This window comes from Esox lucius, chromosome 5, assembly GCF_011004845.1.
Source record: "Esox lucius isolate fEsoLuc1 chromosome 5, fEsoLuc1.pri, whole genome shotgun sequence".
NCBI classification, from domain to species: Eukaryota; Metazoa; Chordata; class Actinopteri; order Esociformes; family Esocidae; genus Esox; species Esox lucius.
Genome location: NC_047573.1, coordinates 34908825 through 34934903, shown reverse-complemented (window position 1 = coordinate 34934903; position 26079 = coordinate 34908825). Strand labels below are relative to the sequence as shown.

The window sequence follows — 26079 nt, the reverse complement described above, 5'->3', positions numbered from 1 at the left end:
ATATTTAACACCAGCTAAAGATCTAAAAGGGACTTCTGTAGACAGAAAATCTGAATGGAGATGAGCAAAAGCCTGAGCATGGGACTTGCCAGTAGCATAAAGTATTGGGTCATCAGCATAGAAATGACATGGCATCCTATGGTTAGGTCTAGCCTTAGGAGATAAGTAGATAACAGTTGGATGGCTTGTCATTCCAGCTTATTAGTATTTCTGAATTCCTATATTTATATATTTTTTTTTTTGCTAGTGGTTTAACTGTGGTACAACAAACTTGTCCCAGCCTAATGATTTTGAATACTTGTCCCAGGCTAGTGGCGCCAGAGAGAGAGGTATAGGCAGGGCACTACTTGATTGATAGCAGATTAAGATTGCACTATTCTGACTGGGCTATCACATCGTATATGCCATTTTGACTGGCCAATGTAAACATCAAACTACATGCATGAAATAGTGAATGACATAAGTCTAACTTAAGCGTTTATTTGATTTAAAATGTGATGGTAAATATTAAAGCTGTCAAAAGTAATGCGTTAACGCATGCAATTAATTACATCCTCAGAACCATAGATAGCGCTTGACTTGAGCGGGAGCAGACACTTTATTTGGCACTTGACCTGTGCTGGAGTGGTCGAGAGCGCATCACATTAGCTTTTTTTCAGTATAACAAAGTAGAATAGCCTGCACATTCATGTTGTGAATTGTGTTTGCTTGTCAATTGTCTGTGAATCCTGCCGTTAAATAGAGCGTTTACTCACACTAACGCGATTACTAACTTAATTTGGAATATTAAAATAAATTGATAAGGACATGCTACATCACCAATCAAGTGGCTTGCAAATTCTCTAATAATTTGATTTGAAACATAGAATATGAATAGTAATTTCTTAATAAGATTTGCGTTAGTTATTTACCTTAATCTTGTATCAGAAAATTAAGATAACTGACTCAATACAGCTACTACATAGGGCATATGGGGTTGTTTCTGAATGATCATAATAGGTGCACCTCTTCTAATCTTGTAGTGGGATGAGTGAATCCATGTTTCTATGATACCATGGAGATGGAGACTTACCTTGTAGCTGCTGCTGTAGATGCTGCTGTTCCAAGGCCAAAGTCTCAAGGGTATAAGTGCAAAATTCCTGGTTCTCCAGGGCCTGCAAACAGGCTGAATGCCCCTCTTCCTCCTCCTCTTCCTCCTCCAGCATGGCCCTGAGCTCTGAGGCTGTGTGGCTGTACGTCTCCATGTCACTTTCCACCTCCTGCAGCCTCATCAGCAACTTGTACTCCTCCTCTTGATGTGCCCGTTTTTGCCTCTCAATCTCAATCGCACTGTCCATGTCCCTTTCCATCTTTATATGGCATTCCATCTCACTCTCTTGCTCCAGAGCCAGGTCACCAAAAGCACTTTCAGCATTTTCTCCCCTCTCATCAGCCTCTGTCACAGACATCTCCCCCTCCTCGGGGGTGTAAAAGCGGGGTCCAATGTTTTGGACGTTGTTATCGGGTGGTTGCCTGGAGAAGGGTTGGGGTGGGCGAGGCGCTGGACGTGCCGGTTTGTATGGAGCTTGGGTTGAGGGGTGGAAGACACTTGGACGAGGTGGAGGGGGTCGAAGGGTTTTGCGTCTCTCCAGGGATGAAGCGGGTTGGAGGAGGGTCATTCGGGAGTGGGAGGACTCGCTGTTGCTACTAAAATCCAGTAGGGAAAAGTGTTTGGAGATGCTGGACTCTCTACTTCTGTTGTTCCCAACAGCAGCCTGCACAACATCCCTAACAATGCCACTGGAGGCATCAGCCCCTTCATGCCCCGGCAGGCTTCTTTCAAACTGCAAGAGTTGCTGGGATAACTTGGTCTCTAGGTCACCAGCTGATGTTGCCAGAGTATCCAAAGTGATTGAGCAGGGCAAGTGACCATTAGAGCCCTGTCTCTTCTGCTGGGTCAGCGCAATATGTTCACCATGGCAACCAAGTAACAGGTCTGCATTATTCACACTGGAATGTCGGGTCAACTTCTTCTGCCTGTGGCCATCCACCACTAGATTTAACAATGCCTTGCCTAGACCAGGACTTTTTCCATTGGTAGTGGCACCCTCCGGTTCTCCAAGGTAGAGCTCGTTGTCCCTGGAACAGGCAGACTTGATACTAGCTTTAGACAGGCTTTTAGCTCTGTTCTGTGGTTGTGGTAGGATTGTATTAGGATGGCTAGTCCTGCTACCATCATTGCTGATAGGGCTGACTTGATGCATGTTACCCAAAGCTGAAAGTCTTGGCCTAGGGGGATGCCTGGGCCTTGCTGGAGTAGCAGAGCTGGGTCTCTGGGGCCCATGGTGGGCTGTGGGCTTATGAGGCTGTGTTTGCCCACTTGCAGTCTCCTGAGAAAGCCAATCTCTGACAGAATGTCCCGGCAAACTTTTCTCCTCTGGCCTCTCAAAGTAATCCAGGTCCCACACAGTTTGGTCTTCTTTGGGTGTCCACTTATAACTGCACTCAGTCTCTCTATGGTCCTGTTGACTAAAACTGTAGTCTAAAGTACATCTGCTATCCTCCTCTACCCCTCCTCTTTTAATAGAGTCTGTGCATTCTCTCAAGTTTTGCCCATTGTCCTCAATTTTGACAAAGCGACAAGGAAAGGCCCCAGATCGCCCTCTCAGCTCGCCCTCTAGCCAACCGTCTTCCAGGGTGTTCACCACCCGGATACGGTCTCCCACGTCAAAATCTAATTCACCTGGTTCCATGGCACGAAAGTCGTATAGTGCTATGCCATACACCCCACCCTCTTCTTTGTCCTCCATTCCAGCCTCAACAGAAAATACTTCATCCTCCTTCTCAGCACCTTCACCTGCACTGTTCGGCTCATGGGTCAAAGGTTCAGTCTTGTAGTTCATGGTGTCTGCATCTGTATCATGTGGCGACCTCAGCGGCCCCAGAAGCTCTACAAATCCCTCAGGGAAAATCCCCCTTTGCCCAAGCAGCTCTCCCTCGAACCAGCCAGACTCGGGTAAGCCAACAATGGTGATGAGGTCCCCCTCACGGAAGTCTAGCTCCTCATGGAGCTGTGCGTGGAGGGCCATTAGGGCTCTGGCCTGGCCCAACGCATATGGGGGGAGTTCTGAGGCCTGGGCTTGGGCACAACGCTCTGACAGCTGCCTGGAGCGACCTGACAGGTGGAGCTCTTTCACACAGGAGACAGGAAAGAGGCCACGGGCACCCCAGGCATTACGAGCTCTCAGCCAGGCTGTCTGTGGGTCCGCACTCACCTCAGCTGCCACTACATCACCTAATGAAAGAGAGAGAGAGGGACAAGAGGAAGGAAAGGAGTTAGTAGGATGGAAAGGATGAGAAGGTGGAATAACAAAAAGAGGGGAACAGATGAGATATTTTCTAGCTTGCATTGTTTCCCTAAAGACATATATTAGCAACACCCCACTGCAGCTAAATTGTTGCCTGCCTCAACAGAAAACAGATTTTAGTTACACAATAAAAAAAAATACATTAATCACCATCTAAAGTGTCACACAGTTTTTTTAATGTTAGTTAAACACAATTTTACCAAGCGACCTGCAGTTTACCATCGTGAACAAATCAGAGCAGGTGTGATGGTGACGTTTTGCATTATTGAGTAAATTGTTTCTTACTTTGCTCTTACAGCAATGTATGTTTCTGAAATCTATTGTTTTGAGCCTACAAAGGCAAAAACATAAAATTTTCCCTAAATGTGTCCTCTCTACTGTTTACAAGTGTATGCGTTCGTTTGACTGACACGATGTCTCCTCTTATTCAGCTGCAATGACAGTAGCAGTTGTGGTGCTTTGAGCACAATTATTCAATTTTGGCTTAATGCGCCTTCCCTGCTCATTTTGCACAACCTATGCATGAAGCCTACCTTTACTCATACTGATTAACAGGACACTACTATAGTAGTTTATACTAATCTTAAGAAGAATGTGAACAATACATGCACCATGTGCATGTGGTGTCACTGCCAACCACATAAACGCTAAATTCATCATCTGTTTCAAATTGCAAACATTATCCACTGCCCCCTCTATAAACACTGTTTCAGCAATCATTATGTTTTTTAAGGAATTTAACAATCCACCACCAATTAAAATGATCCATTAATGATTTTAACAAAATCAAACAAAACCTAATGCGATTTCATTTAGAATTAAATTATTTTGTATCATAATGATTGTCACAAAGCCAGACAATTAAATGGACAGCTGTTTGTGCATAGATAGGTTGGAGTAATGAAGAATAACATTTATAAGAGTGGATGGCGAACATCATCTATTCATAGAACATGGTAAGATAACAGTCAAGAGCAAACCTCTATATGTTCTTATAAGACCAGAACAACCTAATTTGGAATACTGTATGTAATCTATAAATTACCCTAGACATATTCTTTCACCACCTAAGTTGCCAGTGCACATGGCAGCAAATCATAGCAAAAATATTGTGCAATGAAAAACCTGTTGAAAATGAAAGTTAGTGTTTCTTATCAGGGCTGCATGATGTGGATAAAACATTGAATCAAAAATGTTGGCCAAACATTGCAATTAAAATGAAGAATTGTAATGTCCAAACACTTCATCGTAAATAGCGTATAGAGGAACCTCCCTTCTAAAACAAGCTCATAGAATTCATCAAAACAAAGTCCTTTGAAAGGTAACACTTTTTGTTTGGCATGAGTAACAATGAGCCCTGACTACAACCTCATTCACCTGTTTTTTGGAGCATAAAATCCTGTTACATCACAATTTTGATTATAATTAGATTATCCGTACAGCCCTACCTTTTATGTTGAGGTTGGCCCAAACCAGTTTTGGCAAATTTGCTTCCAAATGGTTCCTAGTGAACACACCAATGGTAATTTAAGGCAACCGTAAAACCACTCAACAAAACAATTTAATTTGCCTCCATCCAACAGCTCAAACAACTCAGATTTTAAGTAGAAATTATGCACAAATATTACATTACATTAAATCCTGTAAATTAACTGCTCTTTAAAACAGTAAAAGACTCAGTCTTGTTATCTAAGCAAAGGGAGGGCACACAACGTACTAAATATAGAGTTATGCATCATCCACACGCTACAGATATTCATATGTGGAATCATTTGATTAACCCACAAATACAATATCAAGACATGACTTCAAAGGTGGATCAACTTTTTAATGAATTAATGAATTAACTCCTACAACACCAGAGAGGCTACAACGGGGTTAGAGGCACCACACCGAGATGTAATAGAATCTCCAGTGAAGATAAAAGAGGCCTCAATCCAGGTTCCACCTCCCACTGAGTCCAGCTAATATGAAACAGAAATGTACATGGCGAAACTACATCCCACTTACAGATCACTAATAAGACATTTCATGCTGGTAATGGTCTAGTTGGTTCGGCCACTGCCTTAGTTGCACAACTACCACTTCAACATGGATTTATATTCATCCCACTGCACCTTCCACAAAAAAGCATCCACTGCCTGTGATTTAAATATCTGAGACAGACAGAGAGAAAAATAATTTGTGATCAAGTTGACTCAGTTTAAGCTAGAATCTCAATTGGGCAAAAGTTCTCTTTTGCCTCCTCTGTTGTCCTCTACAGGAACATCAAGTGGATGAGCTGTGTGAATTTGTTAGTTTATGAACTACGGGGTACACATGCCTCTCCAACTACTTTAACCATGGATAAAGAAGAGCAGTCATCCAGGACCTAGTGCAAATGTGTAAAAAAAAAAGTTTTTAATTTTTTTGACAGATCTTTCAATAAATAAAAGATACAGCACAAATACAACTTTTCCAGATTCCATATTTTTCCTTACAATCATAAATTATGCCATACATTTTTAAAATCAGAACTAGTACATGGTGTGGATGTACCTGCAGCATTTTAGTGTCTTTCCTACCCCTCATCAGCACACTAGCGACATCTAGTGAAATTGTTGGAAATTGGTCTGCAAATTAACTGGTGGTAGGTTACAAGAGTTTATGACATCCAGTGATCCCCTAAATGAATACCATGCTACAATACATGGCTTCCCCGGATTCCTTATCCAGTGTCATTCCAATGGGCAAGCACTTTAAAATGCTACAATGATTGTTAGTGTTACCTTTATTTAGGCAGGAAGTAATTTTTAAATCAAAGCCTCTTTTTCAAATGAGCCCAAAATAACAACAATAAATAGAATACAAGATACAAAGTCAAAGAGAACAGAACTGTAAAGCAACACACAGCCCCCTAGAAAAAGTTACATTCCTCCCTAAGTAGGCCCCTAACCAACATCATACATTGCCAGAGTGTAACGAAAAATTAAGATGCAGTTTGTGCACTTTATAATTACAATGCAGTGCTTTAGAACTAATTGCAGATTTACTTCATGGAGACGCAGGGATCTTCAAGAGTTAACCAGTCCTGGTAATGGATTTGCCAACTCAGGTTTCAATACTTGTAGACCGTAGTTTGTTTTATATCAGTAAAGTTATACAGCTGTGAAAAAATTAGGGCACCCCATGAGAAGATTTTTCCCACTCATTCAAGCAGACGTTTTTCAGCTGTATGATGTTTAATGGGTTTCATGCATGCATAGCCCGTTTCAAATCACCCTACAGCACCTCAATAGAACTAAGATCCGGGCTTTGACATGGCCATTCCAGAACTCACCATTTATTTTTTGAGACATTCCTTGGTGGATTTATAGGAATGTTTTCAGTCAGTGTCATGTTGCATGGTCCAAATCTACTTCCATTCTTAGACAGATGTCATCTGTCCCCAAATAATTCAACTTTGGATTCATCTGTCCAAGGCACATTGTTCCACAAGTCCTGGTCTTTGTCTAGGTGTTCTCTGGCAAACTTTAGTCTTGCCCTGATGTTTTTTTTGACAGCTGTCTGATGGTAGATGCATTTACACTGACATCAACTGCGGCAAGAGCTACCTGTAGGTGCCGTGATGTCATTTTATGTTCAAGAGTTTTTTTAATCATCTTGTGGTCTGCTCTTGGGCTGAACTTGCTAGGATGGCGTGATGTGGCCATGTTGGCAGTTGTTTGAAACATTCTCCACTTGTAAATTACTTTCCATAGAGTGGAATGGCTGATTTCTAATTGTTTGGAGAACCCTTTTTAAATCCCTTCCTAGACTCATACACATCTACAGCCTTCTTTCGGAAGGCTTTCTGAGAGCACTTTTATCTCACCATGATGATACCACTCACTTCAACAATCAAGAGCAAATCACACTAAATGTCTGAGGTTTAAATTTAAGACAGACTCCTCCAAAAACCTCTCTAACGATGTTTGCACTTGAGGTGGTGCACCAGATTCATATTTTAGTCATTTTCAGTAGTAATAAATGTTGGGGTGTCCTAACTTTGTTCTCACATGAAAATTGGATTTCTATTGATTACAAGACATTACTTCAGTTTTGTTATTGTTATACTACCTCCATCTTTCAAAAGTGTTAAAACGAAGACCAAATGTCCATGTGTTTAAAATTATTGTCATGGGGTGTCACACACACACACAAATTAAGAGACCACTCCTAATTTTTCTTAAATCAGCATCTCTACATGTATGGCAGCCATTCCATTCCAGTGTCTCTTAAATTCCAACACAAGTACAACTAATTTTAATTAATGAGGTACTGATTAGATGATTACCTGAACCAAATCTAATTTAACGAGGAAAATAATTATAAAATCACTTCTGTGATCATCACTACCCTCTTGCAATAGGGCCAGCTGGATGGCAAAAACAGTGCAAGTAGTACCCCAAAGGTAAAAAAAAAAAAAATACTATTCAGCATGACAGAAGAGTTGAAAAGAAAAGCAAGGAAAAGAAGGGTTAAATTCTGGCTTTACTGGCAGAGGGATACAGTGAGTGTCAGGTTGCTTCCATCCTGAAAATGTACAAGACAGCGGTTCTTAAGAACAAGGTCAAGCAACAGACATTGGGGACAACAAAGCTACAGACTGGCAGAGGGCCAAAACAACAACTCATTCAAATGTCACTCAACAACCGTAGGATGACATCAAGTGACCTACAAAAACAATGGCAAACAGCAGCTAGGGTGAAGTGCACGGCAAGGACGGTTTGAATCAGGCTCCTAGGAGCAGGGCTGAAGTCGTGCAAAGCTACAAAAAAGCCCTTCATCAATCAGAAGCAAAGAAGAGCCAGGCTGAAGTTAGCAAAAACCATTAGGTTTGGACATAAAGGAATGGAGTAAGGTCATCTTCTCTGACAAGTCACATTTTCAGCTTTGCCCAACATCTGGTTGTCTAATGGTTAGACAGAGACCTGGAGAGGCCTACAAGCCACAGTGTCTCGCACCCAGTGTGAAATTTGGTGGAGGATCGGTGATGATCTGGGGATGCTTCAGCAAGGCTGGAATCAGGCAGATTTGACTTTGTGAAGGACGTATAAATCAAGCCAAGTATTAGGTTATCCTGGAAGAACAACCAGCTGACAATGTTCCCCAGCTCTGAGATTTTATTTTTTTCCAGCAGGGCAATTCTCCAAGCCACACAGCCAAGTCAATTAAGGTGTGGATCCAGGACCACCAGATGAAGATCCTGTCAAGGCAAGCCCAATCTTCAGACCTGAACACCTTAAAAAACCTCTGGAATTTGATCACGAGGAAGATGGATGGTCATAAGCCATCAAACAAAGCCAAGCTACTTGAATTTTTGTGCCAGTAGTGGCATAAAATCACCCAACAGCAATGTGACAGACTGGTGCATGCCAAGACGCATGAAAGCTGTGATTAAAAAGTCAGGGTTATTCCACCAAATATTGATTTCTGAACTCTTCCTAAGTTAAACATTAGTATTTTGTTGTTGAAGAATTCATATGAATTTGTTTTCTTTTTTTATTTGGAATTTGGGAGTAATGTTGTCAGTATTTTATGGAATAAAACAAAACTATTATTTTGATTAACACAGTTAATTACAGAGAGGAAAATTATTATTTGATCCCCTGCTGATTTTGTATGTTTGCCCACTGACAAAAAAATGATCAGTCTATAATTTTAAAGGTAGGTTTATTTGAACAGTGAGAGACAGAAAAACAACAAAAATATCCAGAAAAACATGTCAAAAATGGTATACATTAATTTGCATTTTAATGAGTGAAATAAGTATTCGACCCCTCTGTAAAACATGACTTAGTACTCTCACTTCTCTTAGCAGATCTTCTCCAAGTCATTAAGGTTTTGAGGCTGACGTTTGGCAACTCGAACTTTCAGCTCCCTCCACAGATGTTCTATGGGCTTAAGGTCTGGAGACTGGCTAGGCCACTCCAGGACCTTAATGTGCTTCTTCTTGAGCCACTCCTTTGTTGCCTTGGCATGTTGCATTGCATCATCTTCCGCTTATCCGGGGCCGGGTCGCGGGGGCAGCAGTCTAAGCAGGGATGCCCAGACTTCCCTCTCCCCAGACACTTCCTCCAGCTCTTCCGGGGGGACACCGAGGCGTTCCCAGGCCAGCCGGGAGACATAGTCCCTCCAGCGTGTCCTAGGTCTTCCCCGGGGTCTCTTCCCGGTGGGACGGGACCGGAACACCTTCCCAGGAAGGCGTTCCGGAGGCATCCGAAACAGATGCCCAAGCCACCTCAGCTGACCCCTCTCGATGTGGAGGAGCAGCGGCTCTACTCTGAGCTCCTCCCGGGTGACCGAGCTTCTCACCCTATCTCTAAGGGATCGCCCAGCCACCCTGCGGAGAAAGCTCATTTCGGCCGCCTGTATCCGGGATCTTGTCCTTTCGGTCATGACCCAAAGCTCATGACCATAGGTGAGAGTAGGAACGTAGATTGACCGGTAAATCGAGAGCTTCGCCTTGCGGCTCAGCTCTTTCTTCACCACGACAGACCGATACATCGACCGCATTACTGCAGAAGCTGCACCGATCCGTCTGTCAATCTCCCGTTCCATCCTTCCCTCACTCGAGAACAGGACCCCTAGATACTTAAACTCCTCCACTTGAGGCAGGCACTCTCCACCAACCTGAAGTGGGCAAGCCACCCTTTTCCGACTGAGGACCATGGCCTCGGATTTGGAGGTACTGATTTTCATCCCCACCGCTTCACACTCGGCTGCAAACCGTCCAAGTGCATGCTGAAGGTCCTGGCTTGAAGGGGCCAACACGACAACATCATCCGCAAAGAGCAGAGACGAAATCGTGTGGTCCCCAAACCTGACACCCTCCGGCCCCTGGCTGCGCCTAGAAATTCTGTCCATAAAAATTACGAACAGAACCGGTGACAAAGGGCAGCCCTGCCGGAGTCCAACATGCACAGGGAACAAGTCTGACTTACTGCCGGCAATGCGGACCAAGCTCCTGCTTCGGTCGTACAGGGACCTGACAGCCCTTAGCAAAGGACCCAGGACCCCATATTCCCGAAGCACTCTCCACAGGATGCCGCGAGGGACACAGTCGAATGCCTTCTCCAAATCCACAAAACACATGTGGACTGGTTGGGCAAACTCCCATGAACCCCCCATCACCCTGTAGAGGGTATAGAGCTGGTCCAGTGTTCCACGGCCTGGACGAAAACCACACTGTTCCTCCTGAATCCGAGGTTCTACTATCGGCCGTATTCTCCTCTCCAGAACCCTGGCATAGACTTTCCCGGGGAGGCTGAGAAGTGTGATCCCCCTATAGTTGGAACACACCCTCCGGTCCCCCTTCTTATAAAGAGGGACCACCACCCCGGTCTGCCATCCCAGAGGCACTGTCCCCGACTGCCACGCGATGTTGCACAGGCGTGTCAGCCAAGACAGCCCCACAACATCCAGAGACTTGAGGTACTCAGGGCGGATCTCATCCACCCCCGGTGCCTTGCCACCGAGGAGTTTCTTAACCACCTCGGTGACTTCAGCCCGGGTGATGGACGAGTCCACCTCTGAGCCTTCATCCTCTGCTTCCTCAATGGAAGACGTGACGGCGGGATTGAGGAGATCCTCGAAGTACTCCTTCCACCGCCCGACGACATCCCCAGTTGAGGTCAACAGCTGCCCACCTCTACTGTAAACAGCGTTGGTAGGGCACTGTTTCCCTCTCCTGAGGCGCCGGATGGTTTGCCAGAATCTCTTCGAGGCCAGCCGATAGTCCTTCTCCATGGCCTCACCGAACTCCTCCCAGGCCCGAGTTTTTGCCTCCACAACCACCCGGGCTGCAGTCCGCTTGGCCTGTCGGTACCCGTCAGCTGCCTCTGGAGTCCCACAAGCCAACCAGGCCTGATAGGACTCCTTCTTCAGCTTGACAGCATCCCTTACTTCCGGTGTCCACCACCGGGTTCGGGGATTGCCGCCTCGACAGGCACCGGAGACCTTACGGCCACAGCTCCGAGCGGCCGCTTCAACAATGGCGGTGGAGAACATGGTCCACTCGGACTCAATATCTCCAACCTCCCTCGGGATCCAGTCAAAGCTCTGCCGGAGGTGGGAGTTAAAGATCTCTCTGACAGGAGACTCGGCCAGACGTTCCCAGCAGACCCTTACAGTACGCTTGGGCCTGCCGAGTCTGTCCAGCTTCCTCCCCCGCCATCGGATCCAACTCACAACCAGGTGGTGATCAGTTGACAGCTCCGCCCCTCTCTTCACCCGAGTGTCCAAGACATATGGCCGCAGGTCAGATGAAACGACAACAAAGTCGATCATCGACCTGCGGCCTAGGGTGTCCTGGTGCCACGTGCACTGATGGACACCCTTATGCTTGAACATGGTGTTCGTTATGGACAAACTGTGACTAGCACAGAAGTCCAATAACTGAACACCGCTCGGGTTCAGATCAGGGGGGCCGTTCCTCCCAATCACGCCCCTCCAGGTATCACTGTCGTTGCCCACGTGGGCGTTGAAGTCCCCCAGTAGAACGATAGAGTCCCCAGTCGGAGCACTTTCCAGCACCCCTCCCAGAGACTCCAAGAAGGTCGGGTACTCTGCACTGCCGTTCGGCCCATAGGCACAAACAACAGTGAGAGACCTATCCCCGACCCGTAGGCGCAGGGAAACGACCCTCTCGTTCACCGGGGTAAACTCCAACACATGGCGGCAGAGCTGGGGAGCTATAAGCAAACCCACACCAGCCCGCCGCCTCTCACCATGGGCAACTCCAGAGTGGTGAAGAGTCCATCCTCTCTCAAGGAGTGTGGTTCCAGAGCCCAAGCCGTGCGTAGAGGTGATCCCGACTACCTCTAGTCGGAACCTCTCAACCTCACGCACCATCTCAGGCTCCTTCCCCGCCAGCGAGGTGACATTCCACGTCCCTAGAGCTAGTTTCCGTGTCCGGGGATCGGGTTGTCTAGGCCCCCGCCTTTGACTGCCGCCCGATCCTCTCTGCACCGGCCCCTTATGGTCCCTCCTGTGGGTGGTGAGCCCACGGGAGGGCGGCCCCATGTCGCTCGTTCGGGCTTGGCCCGGCCGGGCCCCATGGGGAAAGGCCCGGCCACCAGGCGCTCGCGAACGAGCCCCAACCCCGGGCCTGGCTCCAGGGTGGGGCCCCGGCTGCGCCATGCCGGGCGACGTCACAGGACACACAATTTTCTTCTTCATTAAGGGGTTTTTGAACCGCTCTTAGTCTGACCCATCGCCTAGGACCTGTTTGCCTTGGGAGACCCTACCAGGGGCATATAGCCCCAGACAACATAGCTCCTAGGGTCACTCGGGTACTCAAACCCCTCCACCACGTTAAGGTGGCAGTTCAAGGAGAGGGCCTTGGCATGTGTTCTGGGTAATTGTCATGCTGGAATACCCATCCACAACCAATTTTCAAAGCCCTGGCTAAGGGAAGGAGGCTCTCACCCAAGATTTGACGGTACATAGCCCTGTCCATTGTTCCTTTGATGCAGTGAAGTTGTCCTGTCCCCTTAGCAGAAAAACACTCCCAAAGCAATGTTTCCACCTCCATATTTGACGGTGGGAATGGTGTTCTTGGGGTCATAGGCAGCATTCCTCCTCCTCAAAACAGGGCAAGTTGAGTTGATGCCAAAGAGCTCGATTTTGGTCTCATCTGACCACATCACTTTCACCAAAGTTCTCCTGTGATTCATTCAGATGTTCATTGGCAAACTTCAGACGGGCCTGTATGGATCTTGCAGGCACTGCAGGATTTCAGTACTTCACGGTGTAGTCTCCTTCTTCTTCATCTGCTTATCCGGTATCGGGTCACGGGGGCAGCAGCTCCAGCAGAGGAACCCAAACTTCCCTTTCCCGAGCCACATTTGCCAGCTCTGACTGGGGGATCCCGAGGCGTTCCCAGGCCAGTGTCGAAATATAATCTCTCCACCTAGTCCTGGGCCTTCCCAAAGGTCTCCTCCCAGCTGGACGTGCCTGGAACACCTCCCTAGGGAGACGTCCTGGAGGCATCCTTACCAGATGCCCGAACCACCTCAACTGGCTCCTTTTGATGCAAAGGAGCAGCGGCTCTACTCCGAGTTCCTCACGGATGGCTGAGCTTCTCATCCTATCCCTAAGGGAGAAGCCAGCCACCCTTCTGAGAAAACCCATTTCAGCCGCTAGTACTGAACTTTCTTCTGGAACCAGCAACCACCAGGCAACCAGTATATGGGAAACATTAGTCTCATGCAAATACTAAATACTTAATATTTGCAGACTCCCACAACTAAAAACGGTGATGCCAAGTCAATGATTTGTCAGTGTTCAAATAGCAATTTACATTGTTTTACATTATGCATGTATCACTCACCCGTGATCCTAACGGTTTCTGAAACCTTCCATGCATTAATTTTTTGAATTATATCTCTGTATGAACCCAGAGAAGCATTATAAATAATGGGGTAACCGGACATTGCAATGAAGTTTATCATCAACTTTACCGTAGCAATGTAAAATCTTGTAAATCCCCAACCAGATATTTTACGTTATTGTATGTTGTCAACCAAAGTGCCATTGCTGTTTTAAAAGTACGTATGACAATTTTTTGCTTACAAACAAATTTAGTTATTATTGAATGTTGGCCTACCAATAAAGAAAGATCACATTTTAGAACAGTTTACATGGAAAGTTTATTATTAAGTGTGTAGAAAATCATCATAATCAATTTTATTCTTTACAGCATCTTGTGAGTCTAGTACAAAGTTGTGTCAGTGGTTGCAGTACAATAAATGTATAGTTGAATTTGTTATTGATTGGGATATTAAGTCCATTTACAGTGACATAGAAAATATTTTCTATCGTAAATGTAATGCCTCATCAGCTTCAAGAAACCCATGTATTGTCCAGTTATTTATGGATATATGTGTAGGATGGCCGTAACCACACAGGATGGCAGAACTTTACGGGCTCTTTTCGGTAGCCTTTCTCCTTCAAAGACCACTCCAACACAATTCTGTATGCAATAAGCCTGTATTGACTGAAACAAGATTAAAATCTGTTTCGGATGCCTCCGGAACGCCTTCCTGGGAAGGTGTTCCGGTCCCGTCCCACCGGGAAGAGACCCCGGGGAAGACCTAGGACACGCTGGAGGGACTATGTCTCCCGGCTGGCCTGGGAACGCCTCGGTGTCCCCCCGGAAGAGCTGGAGGAAGTGTCTGGGGAGAGGGAAGTCTGGGCATCCCTGCTTAGACCGCTGCCCCCGCGACCCGGCCCCGGATAAGCGGAAGATGATGCAATGCAATGATGCGATGCAAAGATTAAAATATTAAAATTTTTAGAAAGTATGACATGTAACACTTCATTCTACTACTGACATACCAGGTGGTTAGATATACTGGTCTATTGACTCTGGTAAAAGCAATTTTAGTGGTTTAATTAATGAAATCAGAAAAAGCATGTGTCTATCACTGTCTGATTTACATCCAAGGCGTTTAGCAGATAAGCTTTGTTTAGGTACACATACAGTGGGGAGAACAAGTATTTGATACATTGACGATTTTGCAGGTTTTCCTACTTACAAAGCATGTAGAGGTCTGTAATTTTTATCATAGATACACTTCAACTGTGAGAAAAAGAATCTAAAACAAAAATCCAGAAAATCACATTGTATGTTTTTTTTATAATTCATTTGCATTTTATTGCATGACATAAGTATTTGATCACCTACCAACCAGTAAGAATTCTGGCTTTCACAGACCTGTTAGTTTTTCTTTAAGAAGCCCTCCTGTTCTCCACTCATTACCTGTAATAACTGCACCTGTTTGAACTTGTTACCTGTATAAAAGACACCTGTCCACACACTCAATCAAACAGACTCCAACCTCTCCACAATGGCCAAGACCAGAGAGCTGTGTAAGGACATCAGGGATACAATTGTAGACCTGCACAAGGCTGGGATGGGCTACAGGACAATAGGCAAGCAGCTTGGTGAGAAGGCAACAACTGTTGGCGCAATTATTCAAGTTCAAGATGACGGTCAATCTCCCTCGGTCTGGGGCTCCATGCAAGATCTCCCCTCGTGGGGCATCAATGATCATAAGGAAGGTGAGGGATCAGCCCAGAACTACAAAGCATGACCTGGTCAATGACCTGAAGAGAGCTTGGACCACATTCTCAAAGGAACCATTAGTAACTCACTACACGGTCATGGATTAAAATACTGCAGCGCACGCAAGGTCCCCCTGCTCAAGCCAGCGCATGTCCAGCCCCATCTGAAGTTTGCCAATGACAATCTGGATGAGGAGGAATGGGAGAAGGTAATGTGGTCTGATGAAACAAAAATATAGCTTTTTGGCCTGAACTCCACTCGCTGTGTTTGGAGGCAGAAGAAGGATGACTACAACCCCAAGAACACCATCCCAACCTTGAAGCATGGAGGTGGAAACATCATTCATTGGGGATGCTTTTCTGCAAAGGAGACAGGACGTCTGCACCGTATTGAGGGGAGGATGGATGGGGCCATGTATCGTGAGATCTTGGTCAACAACCTCCTTCCCTCAGTAAGAACATTGAAGATGGGTCGTGGCTGGGTCTTCCAGCATGCCAACGACCCGAAACACACAGCCAGGGCAACTAAGGAGTGGCTCCATAAGAAGAATCTCAAGGTCCGGGAGTGGCCTAGCCAGTCTCCAGACCTGAACCCAATAGAAATTCTTTGGAGGGAGCTGAAAGTCTGTATTGCCCATCGACAGCCCCGAAACCGGAAGGATCTGGACAAGGTCTGAATGGAGGAGAGGGCCTAAATCCCTGCTGCAGTGTGTGCAAACCTGGTCAAGAACTACAGGAAACGTAGGATCTCTGTAATTGCAAAGAAAGGTTTCTGTACCAAATATTAAGTTCTGCTTTTCTGATGTATCAAATACTTATGTCATGCAATAAAATGCAAATTAATTGCTTATAAATCACACAATGTGATTTTTGTTTTAGATTCCATCACTCACAGTTGAAGAGAACCTATGATAAAAATTACAGACTTCTACATGCTTTTTAAGTGGGAAAACCTGCAAAATCAGCAGTGTATCAAATACATCTTCTCCCCAGTGTATGTATTTCCCTTTCTCAAGCAAATTAAGTTTGACTATTCATCTGTGAATATCAATGACGAAATAGGTAACTTGCTTTCTAGCTAACGAATACTAACTTTTTTTTATGGTAACGTAGCACATGATCACATTCCAAATACGCTATGTACTTTCAATGTTCATTAAAATATTCCATTGTATGTATCGTTCATAGGCATATTTCACATTTTGGATATTCAACACTTATAACATATTGTTCATATTCCCCATTGTAAAATATTTAAAATTACAGCCAGCTTACATTGTTGTAACACATATTTTTGCTTTATACACTGAACAAAATTATAAATGCATCACTTTTGTTTTTGTCCCCATTTATCATGAGCTGACCTCAAAGATCTAAGACTTTCTCTATGTACACAAAAGGCCTATATCTCTTAAATATTGTACACAAAGCTGTGTACTACCATTTGCCTCACGCAGTGCAACATATAATACTCATATCTTCCCACCCCTAGTAGCATACTACCTTTGTTGAATTAGTAATTAGTTTAACATTTTAGATTTACATTTGATGAATTTGCCTTCACAAGAATGCTGAATCTCCTATTGAAAGACGGTGAAGTGTGATACATAAGTTGAATTGTCAAGTAGCCTATATCATTTGTATTATGTTTCAATAAGCCTAATTAAATTTTTGACTGGTAATAGAAATTGTGCATTCATCCACTGATGTCATATATTCAGTGAGGGGTGATTAGTGCCTGGGTATCATTTGGGTAACAACATTGTGTCCTATTGGCGAATAAGTTGGAAAACAGGGTAAATAGTCTCTTAATAGTTTACCATTTGTGATTTTAGAATTCTGACAATGGAACAATGTAATATACACCTATTTAGGAAAAGTCATGGAAGGAGGAAGGTGTACCTTTCAAAATGGCGGTTTTATTTTAATGACATACTCAAACACCAATTCCCGTAGGCATTTTGCGGTCCTAGTGTGAACAATCTGCCATTTCCAGACACAACAGTCATTCTCAACAATAACAGTGTCTACACATGTTATTTTAAAGGACAATTCATACATTTATTTTCACTTGGATATTCTGTGTAAATAAAAGGACCATTTTGAAAGGGGGTGGTGACTTTCTATATCCACTGTATGTATGGGTAATTGATGATCAACCTAATGTGATCTCTGCAGTTGCATTTTAAATTGTGATTATATATTTTTTTCTTTTGCATTAACCGTCGTTTTCCATGTGGCGTTTCTGTTATTTTGTTCACCTCTTGTAGATGGCATTTAACATTTCTAACAGACTAAAAGTGTTGATACATGCACAGTGACAAAACCAGGTCACAATATCAAACAATAAATAGATGCAGAGTTAAACATGCATGCACTTACATACAAGACCAATCCACAGTCCCCACACTGTTTTCATTGCAGGACAACAAAAGTGAAAGTATAGGCTAAGCTTAGATACACTAATCTCAAACATAGCTTCATGAGAGCGAACATGAGCAATATTTTCTATTATGACGCAAACAAAATCAGTTATCATTCACCAGGCATCATTCATGCCATACATCCAGACACACATATAGGTGTGTATGTGTCCGTCCACATACCTCTCTGCAGGGGTAGGTTTCCTGGTTCTATAGTACTGAAGTCATTGATACAAACATACAGTTTATCCTCTGGTTTGGTGCTGGGGATGGTGACTGCTTCCACAAAGGTGCTGGGAAACTGCCCTAGGGACATTGGAAAACAATATTCAGTGCCTTCAAAAGTGTTCTGACACTCGACCAGTTCTCTTATTTTACTAAATTATAAATGGTACATAAATATTTCTTTGTTTGATATTTTATTTTAAATCAGTGACACTCAAAATCTATTTTTGTGTGTAGACGTGTATAGAAATACAAAAAACTTGTTTTGCTTGCCTACGTATTACATCCCTGTGCTGTGAAAACTCCCAGTATACACAGAATGAATACATTTACCATTGGCCTACCCCTGTAAACCATTCAAGTTGCTATCGCATACTCTGTAAAAAAAAACACTTGAAGGATCATTGGTCAGGATGTGATTCTAAACTGAAATCGAAACTAAATGGCATTCTACAGAAGAGATTAAATAATACAAATGCATTGATCATAAAAAAATTATATCCAAATGTCTGGATATCCCAGTGAGCACAATTGAATAAATATTCAAGAAATGAAAGCTGTATCACACCAACAAGTACTGGCAAGAAAAGTCTGTCCCTCAAAAATGTGCACAGAAACAGGAAAGAGACTTGAGTGTAGGGATGTAACAGTTTCACAGTGCACCTTGGTTGTAAATACAGAAGGTCCTAATGCCGTTGACATCTTTTCATTCATGGTATTGCATTCATGTCAGTTCAATTAAGAGAGTCGGTTATATTTACACAGCGTCATATAAACTTCACGGACTAATCACTAAATTGAGAGATCCTCCGTTTTCATTCAACAGTCCCTTTTTCACGTGCGAACATCATGTCAGAGAGCGCAGCGCAATGAAATGGCAATGCTGGAACTCTATTTCCCCTACCTTCTTTACCCAAAGCATGTTGGAAAAAAGTGTCAGCTAAGGCGGGGAACACTTCGAACTTGAAGTTCCATCTCTGCACCATCCCACAGAATATGCAGAGATCAGTGTAAGTGAAGATACAGTATAGGCTAATAAATTATAGACCCCCTTCATAAATATCACAGCCAGATACAATACATTTTCCAAGTTTTGTAATGACTCATTGGGTTAATGGGTAGACTAACATTATGTTCACGCTGTCTGTCACCCCAGCAGCAAACTGAGTTAAGGGCATAGACAACATTACGATAGGCCAACTGTGTGTTCATGCATTAATTTGGAAGAGTGCAGTGCAAAAGTGCAATAAGTTTAATACTACTTCTAATACATTTTGTTTTTAAAACAAGGTTTACAAAGTAGGCCTACTTGAGGCCTACAGAAATTGGACAGTAGTGGGAAAAAACACCAATCAAATTGATATTTAATAATCTTGTTTATCATAATTAGGGTCTTACATGTTTTTTTTCCAATTGTAATTCAATATCTATGCCCTAGTTGTTGATGCAGCCACTTTGGTTATAGTAATCGATTCTCAGTTTGGAAATTAACACATCTTTTTAACTAATGGGGTTCATCAACAATTCATTTGCTAATACTATTAGCAATAGGCCTAAACCATAATACTGTGATACCGTAATACCGTGATCTTTTTTAAAACCGTTATCATACCATGAACATCTCAAACCGTTACACCCCTATTTGAGTGACAATCCAAGAGAGGCCAACAATCACTTTGAAGTAGTTACAGCGTTCCGTGGCAGGGAGTGAAATAATGATGCACCAATCAATAATATCAAGGGCTTTGCATAAAATTGGCTGATATTGGAGGGTTTTAATAAAGAAGCAGTTAAGGAAAGCATGTACCGAAAAATTTACATCTTAAAGAATTAGAGGGACTCTAATACTGTAGTCACTTGAGACCAAAATAGAGACTTTTGGCTTAACCTGAAGTGATATGTACCACAAACCTTACAATGTCCATGCTTTGACACCCACCCTCCCAACAGTGACATATGATGGTGACAGCATTAAGCTGTTAAGATGCTTCTTATCAGTAGGGACTGGGCATCTAATTTAAAATTGAAACAAATATACTGGAAGATAACCTGCCTCAGTGAGCAAAAAATCTGAATAGGGAGGAGATATGCCAATGACATGCAAACTGACAATGGGCCAAAATGACTAATACCTTCCAAAAAGAAAAAAGAACATACCCTTAAAATAATGCTTTTTTTAAATCGCTGCCTTTTCCTGTTACACTCCTTGCTTATGGAATAGCCTGCAGTCCAAACTTAAACTTGAAACTCTTGTCCCCCTTTCCCACTTTAAATTTTTATTGGAGAGTTTTTATTTTTGTGTTGCTTGTAACTGCTTTGGGTAAAGACCTCGATGCTTGGGTAAAGACCTCAATGCTTGGGTAAATATCTCACAAAAGCACTGATGAGTTTATTAATGGTTAGATAAAATTAATGGAGATAAAATAGGTTTTGCATAAAATAATTTTAATGGGATAAATCGACAATGGGTAAATGCGATGAAGACATTGATGCTTGAGTAAATATCTCACAAAAGGACTTACGAGTTTATAAACAGTGATAGGACATGTTAACTGAGATAAAATGTGGTTAGAGTCTGCCTGCAGACGGGTGGATGGAGGATTTTTATTTTTGTCTTGCTTATAACTGCTTTGGTCGGGTGTTGTGGAAATTTCTATATACAATGTATTCTCTCTGAGTAAAGGATTGAGTCCCACTGTTAAGATAGGTACAGGAATGTGTGGGACCTGGTATTTGCATAGGGGGCATCTATTGTCTGTCCAGATGGAGATCAATGGGTTTTAGGACAAGATAGGAGAAGATACAACAGGGGGCAGTAAGGTCAGTTGGCTCCTTTGGGTAAACACTACAGTAAACATTATGGCAGGAAGGATAAGGTGGGGGAAGATAGCATTTGACGTGTGTGATAGAACAAAGGGAAAGGTGTTTGATTGACATGAAACAGATGGCAGCATCTTACCACACCCCTTTTTCCTATGTGATATATACGGTTGAATGAGCTACATTAGTTAGAGGCTCCTCAGACGATTATGTTTGTGTAAGCGGTTGACGCGTCTCTCATAATAGTCTCTGTGCATAATAATTAATAAAATAATGTACAAAGAGAACTTTGTTTCTGTGTCCCTTACTCCGAGTGTCGATACATGGAATTACCATCACATCGGGTAATGGAAGGTCTCGTGCTATCAGGGGAATAACCTGTATAAATGTAAATCTGCTGCAGTATTTTTTTGTATTATCTGTGACTGGTTTGTTTTGCCCGTTTTGTGTCATTTCTTAATCACTGTAGCCAAACTATGTGTAAACCAGGGGTGTCGCAATATAACAGCATTCAAAATAAACGAGATATTTAAAAAAGGTTGTAGGGGCACCATGTTAATAATACACATATGATAATACTGTATTCACAAGGCAAATATTATGTTGTATTTTTCCAAAAACTCCTCTCAGTTTTTCCATCACTTAATCATGTCACCTATAGACAAATCAACTGGTTAGAATTAATGCAACGATGCAGCAATTTAGTAGCATATTCCCTTGGTGAGAATTTGTTGTTTTTTTCCAAAAACTAACCTCGATGTTAGGCCATGTGGGTTTTTTGTTCATCAGTTCATCTGGTTGCATTTTATTGGTACAGTTACAGACTCCACATCCCTACACTCGTATTTTGAGTGTAATTCATTTCCCAAAAACAAGATAAAATAATTAATAAACAAAGTTGAAGAAGAATGAATTTATTTAAAATTTTGTATAGATGTTGCGATAATATCGTTATCATGAATTCTTTTTGACACAATAAGCATGTAGTGAAAATCTGATATCGTGACAGCCCTAGTGTAAATCTGTATACTCAGTGTTCAGATGTAAATGAGACTTCGGTCTTAGTCTGTGTTTCTTGTTGAAATAAAGGTATTATACTAATGATAATAGTAAATATAGAGGTCTTTCTACAAGTGGAATAGTAGAAACAATGTATTTATGACTTTACATGGCCTTAGCAACTAAAATGATTACAATTAGTAAAAAAAAATTATTCTCATTTTTATAGCCTATCTGGCCCGTGGCATAGCTTTAACCGTGCTAGCGCTTTTTTGTATACGTGTCCTAGGTTAGTGGGGCAGGACTGGTAAAGGTTCTCAGGTTTAGCCTTTAGGAGCTACCTACATAACTGCTTTCTAGCTAACCTTACACAACTTGTGGTTTCAAACTGCCATTTCCCATACCCATACCTCACATGGTATAATTGTAACAAGCCACCAAACGTTTTTATGACACTTCCCAGGCTATTGGCACCGGAGAGCGATATATGGGTATCAACTACAGTGGGGAGAACAAGTATTTGATACACTGCCAATTTTGCAGGTTTTCCCACTTACAAAGCATGTAGAAGTCTGTAATTTGTATTATAGGTACTCTTCCACTGTTAGTGACGGAATCTAAAACAAAGATCAGAAAATCACATGGTATCACAAAGATTTATATTGGGTTCAGGTCTGGAGACTGGCTAGGCCACTCCAGGACCTTGAGATGCTTCTTACAGAGCCACTCCTTAGTTGCCCTGGCTGTGTGCAGAAAAGCATCCCCAAAGAATGATGCTTCCACCTCAATGCTTCACGGTTGGGATGGTGTTCTTGGGGTTGTACTCAACCTTCTTCTTCCTCCAAACACGGCGAGTGGAGTTTAGACCAAAAAGCTATATTTTTGTCTCATCAGACCACATTAACTTCTCCCATTCCTCCTAATCCAGATGGTCATTGGCAAACTTCAGACGGGCCTGGACATGCGCTGGCTTGAGCAGGGGGACCTTGCGTGTGCTGCAGGATCTTAATCCATGATGCCATAGTGTGTTACTAATGGTTTTCTTTGGGACTGTGGTCCCAGCTCTCTTCAGGTCATTGACCAGGTCCTGCCGTGTAGTTCTGGGCTGATCCCTCACCTTCCTCATGATCATTGATGCCCCACGAGGTGAGATCTTGCATGGAGCCCCAGACCGAGGGAGATTGACCGTCATCTTGAACTTCTTCCATTTTCAAATAATTGCGCCAACAGTTGTTGCCTTCTCACCAAGCTGTTGCCTATTGTCCTGTAGCCCATCCCAGCCTTGTGCAGGTCTACAATTTTATCCCTGATGTCCTTACACAGCTCTCTGGTCTTGGCCACTGAGGAGAGGTTGGAGTCTGTTTGATTGTGTATGTGGACAGGTGTCTTTTATACAGGTAACGAGTTCAAACAGGTGCAGTTAATACAGGTAATGAGAGGAGAACAGGAGGGCTTCTTAAAGAAAAACTAAAAGGTCTGTGAGAGTCGGAATTCTTACTGGTTGGTAGGTGATCAAATACTTATGTCATGCAATAAAATGCTAATTTATTATAAAAAAATCATACAATGTGATTTTTGTTTTAGATTTCGTCTCTCACAGTTGAAGTGTACCTATGATAAAAATTACAGACCTCTACATGCTTTGTAAGTAGGAAAACCTGCAAAATCGTCAGTGTATCAAATACTTGTTCCCCCCACAATGCATATCATTGAATCAATTAAAATGAAAGGATGACATGATGTCAGGTCTTCAGACCAATATCAAAACAGAGTGATTCAGAGTCAAGTGACTGGATTGTCTGAGAAGGATTCTACAAACATAGCGGTTACATCGATTTTTCATACTTTGGTGATGATAATTGCATCTGCCTTAGTCCAAAAGTTTATTAAATTGAGTAAAAGTAGAGATTTTGCTGTGCATACCCTTTAAAAAATATATATCAAACATTTCAAAGTACCATTTTTAATTCAGTAATATGAGTGACTTGATCTGGGTATGACTACTTTTGCAAGGCACTTTAAAGCAGGGACAAAAGGAAGGATCAATCAAATGATTACTTAGTTTGGACAGAGATAATATTTAGTGACCAGAAGTTGTGGCCCCTACCTGTGACTCCGTCCTTGTTGCCAAACAACCAGAACTCATCCACGACATTGAGCACCTCGATAACATCCCCAGTAAAGAGAGGAAGCTCTTCAGAGACACTGGGCAGGAACTCAAACACAGCACGAACCACCGAACCTGGCTCCATCACTCATTGCCTGAACATGCAGAGAATGATGAATAGTGATTAGGAGAGAATGATGACGTTATAACCAACTTAAATATTAGTACACATTACGACATCTCCATCGTTAGACAGCCATTGTCAATGACAACGAAAAAAAGATTTTAAAAAACAATGTTCTATTTATTTAAAATTGACCCACCCCTTCCTGGTCTGCCAGCGCACATGGGACACTGTGCGCGATATGCAGAGCATACCAAATGGTCTATTCCCCTATTTGTTATAGTCCTGATCCTTCAAGTACAGTTGTAGTACAGTTAGACTACTAACGTAACAGAAGAGAACAAAGAAGATTGTACAACACCGTTCCCCAAAAAGTTGGGACACTGCATAAAATGGAAATACACACAGAATGCAATGATGTGCAAAATATTTAAACCCTATATTCAATGGAAAGTAGTACAAAGACAACACATTAAATGTTCAAAAAGAGAAATGTAAATGTTTCTTGAAAAATAAATGCCCAATTTTAATTTGATTCCAGTTACACGTTTCAGGGACAGGGGCAACAAAAGACAAGAAATGTATGTAATACAAAAAAAATAAAAAACAGTGGGACATCTCACAATTAGTTAGGTTAACTAATTAGGCAATATGTCAGTAATATGATTGGGTATAAAAAGAGCATCCCAGAAAGGAAAGACTGCACAGGCAAATAGTGCAACAATTTAGTGCGCCGTCACTTCTGCCACATTTGTACTGTATGTCTATCTGCGATTATGGTGCATTTCGTAGGTTAAAATGCTGTTTTGTAGATCTCTTTTTTAAACCCTGGTGCGCCGTCGCCAGACCAATAGTGTGTGTGTGTGGCTGTCTGTGCGCATTTGCGCATTTTGAAGGAGTGACTAGGCTGCTTGTCGGTTCGCTGACACCGCGCCGGCTCCCTTTCTTACCGCACAAAACATTTGTTTGTTGTATAAGTCATAAGATAGATGTGTCCATTAATTTGATTATTAGATTTGATTGTGTATTAGCCTCACATATGACTGACTTTGCTGTATGCAGGCGCCAGGCAGCGATGTAATGATGCCTGATATGAACTTGGGTTGCTACATTAACTGAATGAATATATGAACATATATGCCACATTGATAGGTCACAGCCTACCCATGACAAGATTTCACCGCACGTTATTGAAACCCCTCATACTATATCTGGAGAGCTGCTTGGTGTGAAGACATTTGTCCCAAAACTGTATCACACCTAAGCATTTTAAGGTATAGCCCATTGCTATTTACATTGTGGTTAGAGTGGTGCTCAGATGAAAGCCGGCAAACAGTAGCTTTCCTGATGAGTGTGATGTTAGACAGGATTCACAGACAAAAGGTGAGTAAACAATTAACAACATAAATGCATATTCTTCTTTGCTATATAGAAAAAACATGTACAGTATCTCACAAAAGTGAGTACACCCCTCACATTTTTATTTGATCATATCTGTTCATGTGACAAAACTGAAGAAATGACACTTTGCTACAATGTAAAGTACTGAGTGTACAGCTTGTACAGTATAACAGTGTATATTTGCTGTCCCCTCAAAATAACACAACACACAGCCATTAATGTCTAAACCGCTGGCTACAAAAGGGAGTACATCCCTAAGTAGAAATTTCCAAATTGGGCCCAAAGTGACAATATTTTGTGTGGCCACAATCATTTTCCAGCACTGCCTTAACCCTCTTGGGCATGGAGTCCACCAGAGCTTCACAGGATGCTACTGGAGTCCTCTTCCACTCTTCCATGACGGCATCACGGAGCTGGTGGATGTTAAAGAACTTGCGCTCCTCTACCTTCCGTTTGAGGAAGCCCCACAGATGCTCAATAAGGTTTATGTCTGCTTGGCCAGTCCATCACCTTTACCCTCAGCTACTTTTGCAAGGCAGTGGT

At 42.8% G+C, this 26079-nt stretch overlaps 1 protein-coding gene across 4 annotated transcripts in view; it reads right to left on the bottom strand.

Annotated features, from left to right (window-relative positions):
- The window catches only part of dnmbp (dynamin binding protein), a 122807-nt gene that overhangs the window by 48018 nt on the left and 48710 nt on the right, over window positions 1-26079 (bottom strand). For 3 of the 4 annotated variants that reach the window (XM_010897567.4, XM_010897564.4, XM_010897568.4), the window contains exons 2-4: window positions 24012-24166; window positions 18044-18166; window positions 1073-3274 (exon numbers count right to left, since the gene is read on the bottom strand). In XM_010897567.4, the coding sequence (XP_010895869.2) occupies window positions 1073-3274; window positions 18044-18166; window positions 24012-24156 (2470 nt within the window). In that variant the 5' untranslated portion in view covers window positions 24157-24166. Of the gene's footprint in view, window positions 1-1072; window positions 3275-18043; window positions 18167-24011; window positions 24167-24334; window positions 24357-26079 lie in introns of those variants that run through there. The other variant, XM_020046634.2, reaches the window with a different exon arrangement.